The 13815-nt window shown below is 35.1% G+C and overlaps 2 protein-coding genes across 4 annotated transcripts; one reads left to right on the top strand and one right to left on the bottom strand.

The window, feature by feature from the left end:
- Positions 1–710: 710 nt before the first annotated feature.
- Positions 711–8036, bottom strand: LOC106154569 (uncharacterized). 2 transcript variants are annotated; one of them, XM_013528961.2, is made up of 6 exons: positions 7924–8036; positions 3862–5533; positions 3127–3311; positions 1910–2029; positions 1465–1592; positions 711–1144 (listed from the first exon to the last, which is right to left on the bottom strand). In XM_013528961.2, the coding sequence occupies exons 1-6, from the start codon at positions 7937–7939 to the stop codon at positions 965–967; spliced, it is 2301 nt and encodes a 766-aa protein (XP_013384415.2). In that variant the 5' UTR covers positions 7940–8036; the 3' UTR covers positions 711–964. The 2 variants fall into 2 exon arrangements, with proteins under 2 accessions (XP_013384415.2, XP_086863455.1); XM_087007329.1 differs by lacking the exon at positions 7924–8036 and adding an exon at positions 5838–5898.
- A 190-nt stretch (positions 8037–8226) lies between these two features.
- Positions 8227–13797, top strand: LOC106154570 (uncharacterized). Of its 2 annotated transcripts, XM_013528962.3 has the most exons (6): positions 8229–8480; positions 8809–10533; positions 10925–11109; positions 11749–11868; positions 12406–12530; positions 13364–13797. In XM_013528962.3, the coding sequence occupies exons 2-6, from the start codon at positions 8816–8818 to the stop codon at positions 13541–13543; spliced, it is 2328 nt and encodes a 775-aa protein (XP_013384416.2). In that variant the 5' UTR covers positions 8229–8480; positions 8809–8815; the 3' UTR covers positions 13544–13797. The 2 variants fall into 2 exon arrangements, with proteins under 2 accessions (XP_086863456.1, XP_013384416.2); XM_087007330.1 differs by lacking the exon at positions 13364–13797 and having other exon boundaries at positions 8227–8480; positions 11749–11900.
- Positions 13798–13815: the final 18 nt, after the last annotated feature.

Below are 13815 nucleotides of genomic sequence, written 5' to 3' on the forward strand. Positions count from 1 at the left end.
CCTAAATTGCACAGTACACCAAATTGTGTAATATATAAAAGCAAAATTTATTATTACATGATTGGTATCATTGAAACAACTTAACAAATTAGCACAATTTGCTTATCGTCCGGTCAGCTGCATGTGGGCTTGTGGCTCTCCTTGGCTGGTAATATTGCCATGAAGAGCCACAACTTCTGATGTGTGCACTGTGCCAACCCACGAAAGCAATGGCCTCAAAAGGTGTAAATTGAGACCAGTTTGTGCATCCACCATGATGCAGGAGCCTGGGTCAACATATTTCTTTTTTTTTCTGTCCTTTGACAGCTTAGTTGTCTAAATACTTGTTCATATTTTGTACTTGTTCATATTCTGTCCCATCCCTTTAAAAGAATGAATTTGACAAGTGAAATTAGGCAATTTACAAATGTATACCAATTCATAAAGTCATATAATTATTTGTTAACAAGGTCAGGAGGACCTGCATTACAGAAAGTCTGCAGGTCTTCCCAATTCTGTGCTGGTCTGGACTAAGTGTTTAATTTCCCTTAGTCAATGTTTACATGTGATTTATTACTTAATATGTATTACATTTTCACATAAACCTTGTCAGTCCAGAGGACCTGGGATATAAAAAATTAAGTCAGTCCTCTGGCTTTTTAGGTAGGAGCAACAGTTTCCCCATGTCTGCTGTTAATTGAACAAATGACAAGACTAAAAATATTTCCATATGCAGGAAAAATAAAATTTTTATTCTGAATTAATTATTATAAAATGTTAAGAAACCATTAATATTCACCATATACTGTAATATCAAACTGTCTGATACAATTAAAGCACTATCTCTCGATTTTAGTTTCCATTCTTCTTTTCCCAATTTTCTACAGTCACTGTGCACTTCTTGCAAATCCTAAAATATTTGTTTTAAATCCCCCCGGTAAAGTACGAGCTGGAACTTGTAGCAATTTCAATACATGCCAAGTCTTTACAGGTCATTGTCACTGAGGTGAATAACTACAGGTTTTTTTCCTTTATGGATGTTTTTAATGTGCTTTACACAATTTGATTTCAAATTTGTCCTGTGGTCACAGTAATTGCACTTGTATGGCCTTTTCCCAACTTCTTTGTGCTGGTAACGAACGTGCATGATGAAAGGAGTGCTCGTCTTGAAAAGAAATTTATTTTTAAGGAAAAGCATTTCATTAACTAGTACATTTTACATACTGCTCCACATTTATGTGCATGTGTCTACAGAAAATATATATGGCATTTCAAGGTGAATTTTAATACTGTTATGAAATATTTCATATCGTTTTGTGGAAACATTGACTGACAAACTACTAATTTTCATTAAATGTTAATCTTAATTCAACAAAAAATCAATGCCTTCTTTTTTCCTACCAAAGTATGTAAGTTAACTGCACAAGTGTCACTATGGTATCCTAGCTAGGAACAAGAAATTAGAAAAAACATAAAAATACTTACCCTTGTTTTATAACTGCAATATGGGCAATGATAGTCATATGTGTCTTTGTGGACCCTCATATGTGTTTTCAATGAACCTTGCTTAACAGTTTTACCACAGATGTTACATTCATCTCTTTCTGCCCCTTCTGGAAATGGAAAGCAGGATTTATCACATAGTACTCAATCATGTGTGGTAGTTAGGAAACCTACTGATGCACACTAAAATGGGACATTCAGTAGCTCAGCACCTATATAATGGGAACGATTGGGATGAAGAAAGCCAAGATAAGTGCTAAATAAGTGCTTACTCCGTGTACTCAACATGCACCAAGAACTTAATCATACTATTTTGAGTGCACATTGTGTCTTTACAAAAAGTGTCAAGATCCATGCTAAATCACCTACCATTCTGCCCAAAAATCTGTTGTTAATAAACTGCAAATACTCATAGTTCTAGTCTCACCTATATGAGTAGTCTTATGACGCTTCATCCCTTCTTTCCTTACAGTCTTGTAGTCACACATATCACAACTGTAAACTTGACCTTTGGTGGGCAGTATACCATGTTTTACATACTGGTGGCCTGGGTAAAAAATAAATTATAATAAAATATATGTGCATCCTAAATGTGGGTTATTGAGGCAAAGAAGGTCATGCGTGATTTCTCCATCTGTGTATGAATATGAATGAGGGGCTGTCCAGAATTAGTTAGGTCACAATAACTAAAGCACACTAACTCCACAGGGACTCCTCCCGAATGCAATCAGATTAAAAGACTAACACACCTCTTATTGTTTCAGATTTAATCATATACTAACCAAAAATTTAGAGATAATCCCCTCAGAGTTAGATCGATCCTGCTAGTAGGATAGGTTTATGGAAAACAACCAGTCTAATGGACTTTCAGAAAATGTTTACAACTAGCAAAGAGCTTCAGGACCATGGGAGTTCTAAGTCACATCTTGAAAATACCAATATGTAAAAAATCAAAATTTTACCAAACTTACATAACTTAAATAAATAAATAAAAAAAGAATCTTATGAGACTGGTTTTCCAACTGAAGCTGTATTTAAGTACTCTGAATAATAATAATAAAAATAATAATATTTACTCTTGCAACTAAAAGCTGGATTTTACATATTATCTATACTGAGAGTCAATGAAAACGCATTTATTTAACAAATAATATTTTAAGTTCTTTTGGTACATTAAGAAAATAACAGTTATAGTGTGAAATATGAAATGGTGGTCAGCGCACTCTCTTATGACCAAACAAGTGCATTTGTACTCATTTATATGGTTGGAATCGATTCTCGGTAAAAAAGTACAAGAAAGTTTTCTGATGCCTTTTCATTGACTGTCAGTATATATTACTGTAAAATCAAAGCTGTATCTTTAAATAGTTCTATGCCATAAAAGAAATCAATTAACATTGAAATCTTGATTCAATAAATTTCTTTAAAAAAGTTTTTAAGTTTCTCAATTAAAAAGATTCTTTAAGTTCAGGACATTTAAGGTGGAGATACTGCAGCAGTTATTTTTTCCATTGTATCTTTCAGCTCTGAAAGCTGCTACTTCAAGCTCATGGAATTAAAATATCCAGCACACATGATATATATTACATAACTGTTCATATAAATAGTAACTGTCACGTCAAGGTAACAATATTGAAAACCAACCTTCAAGATAACTTTCCCAGTGACAGGTATAGTCACAATGAGTGCACAAAAAAGACTTGGTTTCTCCTCTGCATGTCTTCAGATGAACTTTTAACATGGATTTATCATTCAATTTTTTGCCACAATGTGGGCAATTGCATGCATAACGCATTTCATGTTGAATCACTTTATGGCCGGCCAGTGAGCTAAAAATATAAAATTCTAAGTTTTAAATAAAACCACATTTGATAAGACCAAGTTAAGTATACATATCTGGGGTAGCACTAACACTCGCCAATCTAGCCAAATGCTAAAACTGACTTAAATTGGCTAAACAAAATACAGTTGATTTGACTTGTTTTAGTCAAATTTAAGCCATTTGAAGAAAAAAGTGATGAAAAAGTAGCACTTTGGCTAAACTAAAAAAATTGCTAGCGCCACCCCAGTATATATATATATATATATATATATATATATATATATATATATATATATATAAAGCTGCTCAGCGAAAAATAAAATTGATTGAATTACAAAAATATGAACTTTGGTCCAGGTTCCGGTTTCACAAAAATCTGAAGTCAGGCTCCCTTACAAAGAAGATAATTACCAACATAACATGCACACATGTGCACACCTCTCAGGAACCATTTTTATTTGACAAAGACAATTATATACCAACTCAATTGTCATTTTTCACGTGCAATAAGAATAACAAAGATAATTAAGTTGATTATTTATCACCCAATAAAATACCTTTTAGAAGAGTACTTCCTATTGCACAGTGAGCAAGTAAAATTCTTCTCATTTAAATGTTTGGCCTTCAGATGACTCTCAAGATTAGGCAAGTGGTATGTCAGGTAGGAGCAGTCATCATGTGTGCAACGTAGAGCTTTTTCTTCATCAATCACACCATGCTTAGAGTACCTGTGTTGTAACTGCTGTTTCTCTGCCCTATACACTTTATTACATATTCCACAACGAAAGTTTCTGCATTGATCATAATGAAGATAAATGTGCCTTTTGAGATTCTGTTTTACTGTAACGGCATGGCCACATATGCAGCACTTGAATGGAGGATCAGTACTGTGCTCCTCTTTCAAATGAAGTATTATGTCTTTGCTTGTTGAGCACATCACATGACAACCCTCCTCTGTGCAGATGTAGAGGGTTTTTTTATGGGTTGATTGTTGATGCAATCTATATAATTCCTTGATCGTGAACATCTCAGAACAATCAGGGCAATGGAAGGTCTCTTGAAATATTCCCAGTCCATGACTATCTGCCTGATGTTCAACAAGTTCTTTTGCATTCTCAAACTGTGTACCACAAAGTTCACACCTATTAAATATTTTTGTTAATTCAGTTGATATAACATTCCTATCCTCTCCTTCAAATATGGGAACCTTCAACTGAAACGGAATATTTTTTAAGGTCTGTTTGCCATTCAAAGTTTTTTTATCACCTTTCTGACCCTTTGAAAACTTCTTTGCTGTTTTCTTGTTGTGCTTCAGTTGAATATGTCTTACAAGTGAAGACCTAGAGATGAAACCCTTATAGCAAGTGTAGCACACATGGTTTGAGGTGGTTGTGTAAAATGGACTTTTCCCTCTGTTTCTTAACCTCCGGTTAACACTTACTCGCATCGACTTGAGCAAAACCCCAGAGCATTTTTGGGCTAAAAAGTGAAGACATTTTTCTTTTACATTGGGAAAGGAAGATTTACAGCTTACACAGAAAAAGTTGCCCTTAGAATTACTTCCAATCCCAGAATCTGGCGGATTGAATTCAGCCATGTTCTGAGTGCCACTGGGCCCACCCACCTCTTCTAAGCGCTTGCATATTACCGTAGCTGCAAACAATTTACCATCATCCATGTTTTTTACCATTGGCTCTTTTTCATCGCAGTTTAATGAATTACTGAATGCCATTTGGTTTTGTATGATATCAGTGCCACATTCAGATCCTATGTCATTGTTTGCTGTGGGATCCTCTGGAGGCATGGCACTCAGAATGCGTTCTGTTCCACCAATCTCTCTCCTACCAAACTGCCCTTTCTCAAATTGATGGACCAAGTCCTGTACCTCCAGTTTTTTTGCCGTTTTCAACAAATCTCCCAAGCAACTAACTGGCACATGGATCTCTTGGCCATACATATAGTCTAGCACATAGCTAAACATCTCTTCACTTATATCTGAGAGAACGACACCACAATTGTTAATTACCGACAAGCGGAAATAGTCAGCAAAATATTTTGAGTAGGAGACTAGGATAAGTTTATGGGCATTGTAAATTTTCCTCCCCACATGTACAATTGCATCACAATATCTATTGTTACTTCTTAAATCTGAAGCAGTTTGAAAAAAGGAAACCTTTGCTTTAAGGCTGGTGCTGATGATAACTTCACCCATCATCCACAATACAAATTCTGAAAAAGGAAAAAAAAAAAAAGAATTAAGTATTTGAATATGATTTACATGTAAATTGATGATGCAATTTGAAGGTTGAAAAAAGTACATTTTAATATTTTACTTTAAAGTTTTTGGGAGATTGAGTTTGAAAATGTAAGGCAAACTTTAAAATCATAATGTTATGTTACTGCAACATTAAACCTTGAGGCACTTTTGCAGCATACACTCCACTAAATAAATCTGAAAAATTGACTTCAACTGCCAATGATTGTCTGTGATTTGGAATCCTGCAGCAGGTAGATTGCAAATCACTTAACTTACCTTGATAACCCTTACGTTCACATGTCCTCAAAGAGAAAATACTCATGACACAATTGGTTTTATCAAGTTGTGAACTATACTAATTACTGCTAGCTGACATAAACTATATGCTGGCAAATGTAACATGTTACAAGTTTTGAGCTGCATTGTTCTTTTAAAGGGAACTGTTTATTTCAGAGTCTGCCACACATGCACTAAGGCAAAATGATGAAAGCTTGTAAGCTGTGTAGCCAGCTGCACTGCCAACACTTTTAAAAATTACTGTAATACACTTTTCTTTTAAAATACTTTTTAAAAATTCAAAATATTTGTAATTCCTAACAGAAAACAGAGAGAAAGGAGTAGGTCATGCATACGTGACAAAAGACAGTGTCGTGTTGATGGAAACAAGATTTGTCCCCAAATGTTGGTCCCCAAAAGAAGCCATGGGATAGAAGCCATATAGCCTTGATAACATGGCCACCCATCCAGCCCACTCGACCCCTCTTGCTGTACCAGCACCATTTAATCACAGTTTAAATTATCATGTATTGTAATATTTAATGTAAATGCATCTTTCAGCACTCTGCATTTTCCTGGTCTTTTAACATTCCACAGTAAATGGCTCACTATCCCTGACAGAGGTGATCAAGCCCTGTGAAGACTGATATAATGTGACAAAGCCACATACATTTATCATAGAAGTTTAAGCAATCCACCACATTTTTTTAGCAGCACTACCCCATTGGCAAAGAGTTCCAAAATTTACAAAGTTTAAATAATCTTCTTCCTATATAGGTAAAAGAGAAAATTTAGTGTGAAATTAAAGAGACCAAAAACATGGTATGATATTCAACTGAAATTGGGAAACCTACATAGATCAATCAGGAATTCTCTTCAGGAAATACACTGGTACCTGCCCCAGCCCCAATACGGATATATGCCCTCTGAGGTCAAACTCCTCTTCCAAAGATTTCAAAGGCGACTCGCCCTCTTTTATGCAGTCATGCTAAGTGACCCGGTCAATATATTTAGGATTCATCCTGATTGTCTAATGACTGCCCACTACCAAGTTACCTCTGAATATAATATATATAGTATTATTTATTATTCTTGGATATTATCAATTGTCTTAAAATATCAAAAGTGGCATTTTACAGGACAACAGACGGTAAGAATATGTACCAAGTTTGAGCATCCTTTCTTTTTGGATTTTTATTGTTTATTCTCTGTGATTCTGTTTCACAAGCTTACCTTGTTTAACTGTCCCTGTGGCAGTGTGTGTGTGTGTGTGTGTGTGTGTGTGTGTGTGTGTGTGGAGGGAGAAGGGTACACATGGCGACTTCATGAAATTGATTTTGATCGCTTTTTTTAGTTATGCTTCACTAGTGTGGCAGTCTAGGGTAGTTTTACGTGATTTTTTGGCTAAACGCTAAATCATGGTGACACTAGACAGTCGAGATTGTCTGCACGATGGTCTGACCACCACAGCAACACCGGTGTGACTGAAATGCGCAATACACCGCAATACAGCGCAACACAGTGCAATACACTTCAAAAATCAAATCCAGTTGCAATTACACAATGAAATGTCCATTCCCAGCAAAGTATGGTGATATAAAAACAACCTATATTACTAGGTAAGTAATATCGTTGATATAACTTAACAAATCAGCAAGACTTTTATATTGTCTGGTTGGCAGCCATGTTGGCGAGTGGCTCTTCTTGGATATATTACTGGCCAAGAAGAGCTACTCGCCAACATGGCGGCTGACCAAACAATTAAAAAATTTGTCAAGTTGTATCAGCAATATTAATTACTATGTACTATATTTTGCTTTTATATCACCTTATTTTATTTGAGATTACCCTTTCCTGTGTTTACTTGCAACTGGACTTGTGTTATCAAGTGTATTGCGCTGTATTGCAGTGTATTGCGCATTTCAGTCACACCCCAGCAACACTATCACTAGTCGACACGGTACTTGGCAGAGGCGATGATAGTGTATAGTGAAAAGACTTAATGATACAGCAAATAAGCTAAACCCTTAAAGCAAAAGAAAAAAATCATCTCTTAACAAGCACTCATAAAGATTAATATACTTACGACTGCTTTTAAACATAAAATGAAATATACAAGCTCAAACGTTTGGCTCGCAACAAAGCGTACTTCCGCGGATAATTTACCGGAAACGATGCCACTCTGTATAAAACCAGGCTTTATCATTTTGAAATACAGTTGATGTATTTTCATATCAATTTAACAGATGCGTATAGCTGTTGAAATATCCCAAAGTAAAATTCTAATCTTTATTTTTCTTCTATATACCATTTTATTGGAAATGTTCAAATGAAATTAGTAGCTGATTATATAACTATTGCTTGTTGCATAAATGCTCTTCTCTTCTTGCAGTTAGCTGCAATCAATTCAAGATAAGCTACATTGCATTTACAAACAAGACAAAAGCGGGCGAGTTTTCAGCATTTGCATGGAAAAGACATCATAGTGCATAACTACGTCGTATATTAGCCTGTTTGTCATATTACATTTACAAAGAAGACAAAAGGGGACGAGTTTTTAGCAGTGACGTTAAAATTTCTTCGTAGCTCATAACCTTTCGAAAACAAAACGAATACCTCTACAGGGCTAAGCATTTAGTGAGAGTGAGTTGTATCTTAGGCAAGCTCCAAAGCCTGACCCAGCAGACAAACGACATTGATTCACCGTTGAATCAACGTTAATTTTGGTGGATCAATGTTGAATCAACGTAGAATCAATGTCGTTTGCCTGCTGGGGAGGTTACAGTGACATTGTAATTAAAAATTTTTCCTAAAAATAACAATATAACATTGTGTTAACTATAATTCTATTTTCAAACTCAATTCCCTCAAAAAGTAAAATGTAAAGTATTTTTGTACTTTTTTCAACCATCAAATTGCATAATTTACATATTAATCATTTTCAAATACTAATTTTTTTTTCCTTTTTCAGAATTTGGATGATGGGTGAAGTTATCATCAGCACCAGCAGTGAAGCAAAGGTTTCTTTTTTTCAAACTGCTTCAGTTTTAAGAAGTAACAATAGATATTGTGATGCAATGGTGCGTGTGGGAAAGAAATGGTACAGTGCCCATAAACTTATTCTAGTCTCCTACTCAAAATATTTTGCTGACTATTTCCGCTTGTTGGTAACTAACGATTGTGGTGTCGTTCTCTCAGATATAAGTGAAGAGATGTTTAGCTATGTGCTAGACTATATGTACGGTAAAGAGATCCATGTGCCAGTTAGTTGCTTGGGAGACTTGATGAAAACGGCCATAAAACTGGAGGTACAGGACTTGGTCCATCAATTTGAGACAGGGCAGTTTGGTAAGAGAGAGATTGGTGGAACAGAACACATTCTGAGTGCCATGCCCACAGCAAACAATGACATAGGATCTGAATGTGGCACTGATATGATGGATGATTCTAATTCTTCTGACTCTGTATTTCCTGGGAATGGTTCAGATTATTTAAAAAAACAGCATATCATACAAAACCAAATGGCATTCAGTAATTCATTAAACTGCGATGAAAAAGAGGCAATGGTAGAAAACATGGATGATGGTAAATTGCTTGCAACCACGGTAATATGCAAGCACTTAGAAGAGGTGGGTTGGCCCAGTGGCACTCAGAACATGTCTGAATTGACTCCAACAGATTCTGGGATTGGAAGTAATTCTAAAAGCAACTTTTTCTGTGTAAGTTGCAAATCTTCCTTTCCCAATATAAAAGAAAAATGTCTTCACTTTTTAGCCCAAAAATGCTCTGGGTCTTTGCTCAAATCGACGCGAGTAAGTTTTAACCGGAGGTTAAGAAACAGAGGGAAAAGTCCATTTTACACAACTACCTCACACCATGTGTGCTACACTTGCTATAAGGGTTTCATCTCTAGGTCTTCATTTGTAAGACATATTCAACTGAAGCACAACAAGAAAACAGCAAAGAAGTTTTCAAAGGGTCGGATAGGTGATAAAAAAACTTTGAATGGCAAACAGACCTTAAAAAATATTCCGTTTCAGTTGAAGGTTCCCATATTTGAAGGAGAGGATAGGAATGTTATATCAACTGAATTAACAAAAATATTTAATAGGTGTGAACTTTGTGGTACACAGTTTGAGAATGCAAAAGAACTTGTTGAACATCAGGCAGATAGTCATGGACTGGGAATATTTCAGGAGACCTTCCATTGCCCTGATTGTTATGAGATGTTCACGATCAAGGAATTATATAGATTGCATCAACAAACAACCCATGAAAAAAACCTCTACATCTGCACAGAAGAGGGTTGTCATGTGGCATGCTCAACAAGCAGAGACATTATACTTCATTTGAAAGAGGAGCACAATACTGATCCTCCATTCAAGTGCTGCATATGTGGCCATGCCGTTACAGTAAAACAGCATCTCAAAAGGCACATTTATCTTCATTATGATCAGCGCAAAAAATATTCTTGTGAAATATGTAATAAAGTGTATAGGACAGAGAAAGAGCAGTTACAACACAGGTACTCCAAGCATGGTGTGGTTGATGAAGAAAAAGCTCTACGTTGTACACATGATAACTGCTCCTACCTGACATACCACTTGCCTAATCTTGAGAGTCATCTGAAGGCCAAACATTTAAATGAGAAGAATTTTACTTGCTCACTGTGCAATAGGAAGTACTCTTCTAGGGGGTAATACATCTTGTTCAGCAGTTGAAATATATTTATTTTACTATCTTTGTAAATTCTATTGCATTTGTATATATAGTATATAGCATGAGTTTGCATAAAATTGACCTGCTTTAATTTGCCACGTACAAAAGCATGTAATTGCTTTTTATGAACAGACAGTGATGTGTCTGTACATATAGCCGTCATCTGCCGCTGCCTCTAGCCGTTTTAATTCTGTTCCAGTTCCTCTGGATATTAGATATTATTACTTAAAGCTCAATCAATTTTGTCTATATATCAGTGGCAGCCTGATATATATTTATATATATTCAACCCCATATTCTCGGAATAAGTTTTATTTTGTTTAATATGACTTTAAGCATTGCAAAAAACTTTTCAATTTAAATTTTAGGTCACTGACTGCCCATAAGCTGGTTCAACATGAAATGCGTTATGTATGCAATTGCCCACATTGTGGCAAAAAGGCAAAAGATAAAACTGCTTTGAAGTCTCATCTGAAGAGATGCAGAGGAGAAACCATGTCATTTTTGTGCACTCATTGTGAATATTCTACTGATTCCAGAATCACAATTGAAAGTTGGTTTATATATATATTTTTACTTTGTATTGAGTTATTTACATCTATTATATTTTATAAATTTTTGGATCTATCCAGTCTTTTTAAACATTGTAAAAGTAATATAATATTGTGCTTTTATTTACAAAAGTAATACTGTTAATTGTATTTCCTTAAAAGCAATATTTGCCTAATTTATTAGTCATTTTATTGTTTCGGATTTATTAATTGATATGTTTTACATTTTGTGAGTTTTGCAAGTACTGTACTATAAAAACGGTGCTTATTTACCATTGCAAGAAAATTTTATTTGAAATGAATAATGTAAGAATATTTTGTCTCATTAAGTTTTAAAGTCTCAGTTGAGACTGATAAAATTGTTATTTCAAAAAAAAAAAAAAAAATTGAAAAATTAAACTAGACTTACCTTGGTAAAGTAAAAACTGACTTCAATTCTTTGAGAAGAAATGAAAATGGCTCTTCTGCCACCCTCCCACCCATGTAACTGCTTTGTGTAACTGCTGTGTGGTAGTGAAATGGAGAGAGAGAGAAAGGCAGCTGTGGGGAATTATTGCCATTAATTCCCATTTGTTTTTGTGACAAAATCGTTTAAAATGATTTAAGATGCTTGTATGATTTATTGCAATTTTTTCTCACAGGTCATCAGTATAAAAAACACGGTATACTGCCAGTCAAAGGTAAAATTTACAGTTGTGATGTGTGCGACTACAAATGTGTGACAAATAGCGGAATGAAACGGCACAAGCGTGCACATATCGGTGAGCAATGATTATTTGAATGCAGCTTTATAGTAAGTTATTTTACAACTGTCTCTTTAGTTTAAAATGTATATGTAGGGGTATTGAAGAAACACTCCGAAACAATCATAATTGTAGCTCCCTGCTCGAAGTTGACACTCATACATTCCTATGGCATTGGCAGATAATTTGGATTTTCTCAAAATACACAATAATATGTGCATGTTACCCGTCAGATACATATACATATTATGGGGATTTTCAGGATGCAGAAACCACTGAGGAAAAAAAACTTTATCCTAGATTGTCTACGTTACCCTCCAAACCCAGGGTTTGCAACCTGATTACTACCCGTGCTTGCTGTGGATGAAACTTTAGATTGTTGTTTTGAAGAAATTGTTGTCTCAAATATGCCAAAACTAATCTATTTCTGTGGCAAGTCTTATTAGATGTGTTTGTTTCTGTTCTTGGGATAAATCCTATCATTCACTTGTTGCAGATATACATGTAAGCTTGTGATATACGATGATTACATTTTTCAACAATTTCCTTTTTCAGAAGGATATGATATTGTATGTGACATCTGTGGAAAAAAATTAAAGCAAGGCTCTCTGAAAACACACCTGAAGGTCCACAAAGATACATATGATTTTCATTGCCCACATTGCAGCTTTAAAACACGGGTAAGTATTTTTATATTGGGGTTCTTTTGTTTATACATAGAAAGTGACACTCTTGGTTCTTAGTGCCGATTAATGTTATGAAAACTAAGTCAGTGATTGATAGACCCATCTTCAGGGATGTACCAAGTCCATAGCCAGGGGAGGTTCAGGTGATTGTACAAACTGCCCTTTTTGCTGGGGAAAGGTCCCTTCTGGGTAAAAGTTTATCTAGGAAGATGAAGGTTTCATGGTCCACTTTTTCAGAAAAAGATGGCTGTTGGCCTCGGTGCATTCTAATTTGGCTCTTTGCCATTCCTTTGCACCTGAGAGTGCATTTTCTTGGAGTGCATGACTCAATTTTTTCACAAAAGAAAATTTAACATCAGTACTATGAAATAGCCATGTATGAAGACATTTTTTTTTTTTTTTGAAAAGTTGTTATTCTTTGATTTTTGATATTCTTTGACCCAGGCAGTGACATACTTGTGGGGGTGGGGTTTCTGCATGGGGGTGACTTACTCTTGACAATGTGTCAAAATGGGCATGTGAGGCTTTATGATGGCTACTGTTTGACAGTGCCAATTTATATCCTTTTTTGGACTTACCACATATAAAAACGAAACATCACATTTTGAAGTCAGTCAACATGCTGTCAGTCAAAATGGGGTAATATAGAATTTTCATTACATGTTGGGAAACCTGTGAAGGTTGGGAATAAATCTTTTATTTTTTCTACTGACATATGCACACAATACATGGAATAATATATAAATTAATATCCCATATGTGTATAGCTACACAATGGGTTTGATGACATGATTGTTTGATGACATAAAATTTTTTTTCTCTTTAAGCTGAAAAATGCGTTTGTCGAGCATGTCCGTTACCAGCACAAAGAAGTAGGGAAGAGGCCGTACAAGTGCAACTACTGTGAGCACAGGACTAATTTGAAGTCAAATTGTGTAAAGCACATTAAAAATATCCATAAAGGAAAAAAACCTGTAGTTATTCACCTCAGTGGCAATGACCTGTAAAGACTTCGCAAGTATTGAAATTGCTACTTGTTTCCAGCTTGTACTTGTTTCCCAGTGTGACCTATAACAAATATATTATGATTTGCAAGAAGGGCACTGTAGATAATTGGGGGGAAAAAGTTGAGGGAAAGTGTTTTATTTTATGAGCCAATTTGATAGATAAGGTATATTGTAAATATAACTAGTTTCATAACATTGGTTTTTATTATAACTAATTCAGAATAAAAATTAAATTATTATGCATATGGAAATAATTCTTAGTCTTGTCATTC

This window comes from Lingula anatina, chromosome 2 (assembly GCF_051362555.1).
Source record: "Lingula anatina isolate TDL-2025a chromosome 2, LinAna3.0, whole genome shotgun sequence".
Taxonomy (NCBI): Eukaryota; Metazoa; Brachiopoda; class Lingulata; order Lingulida; family Lingulidae; genus Lingula; species Lingula anatina.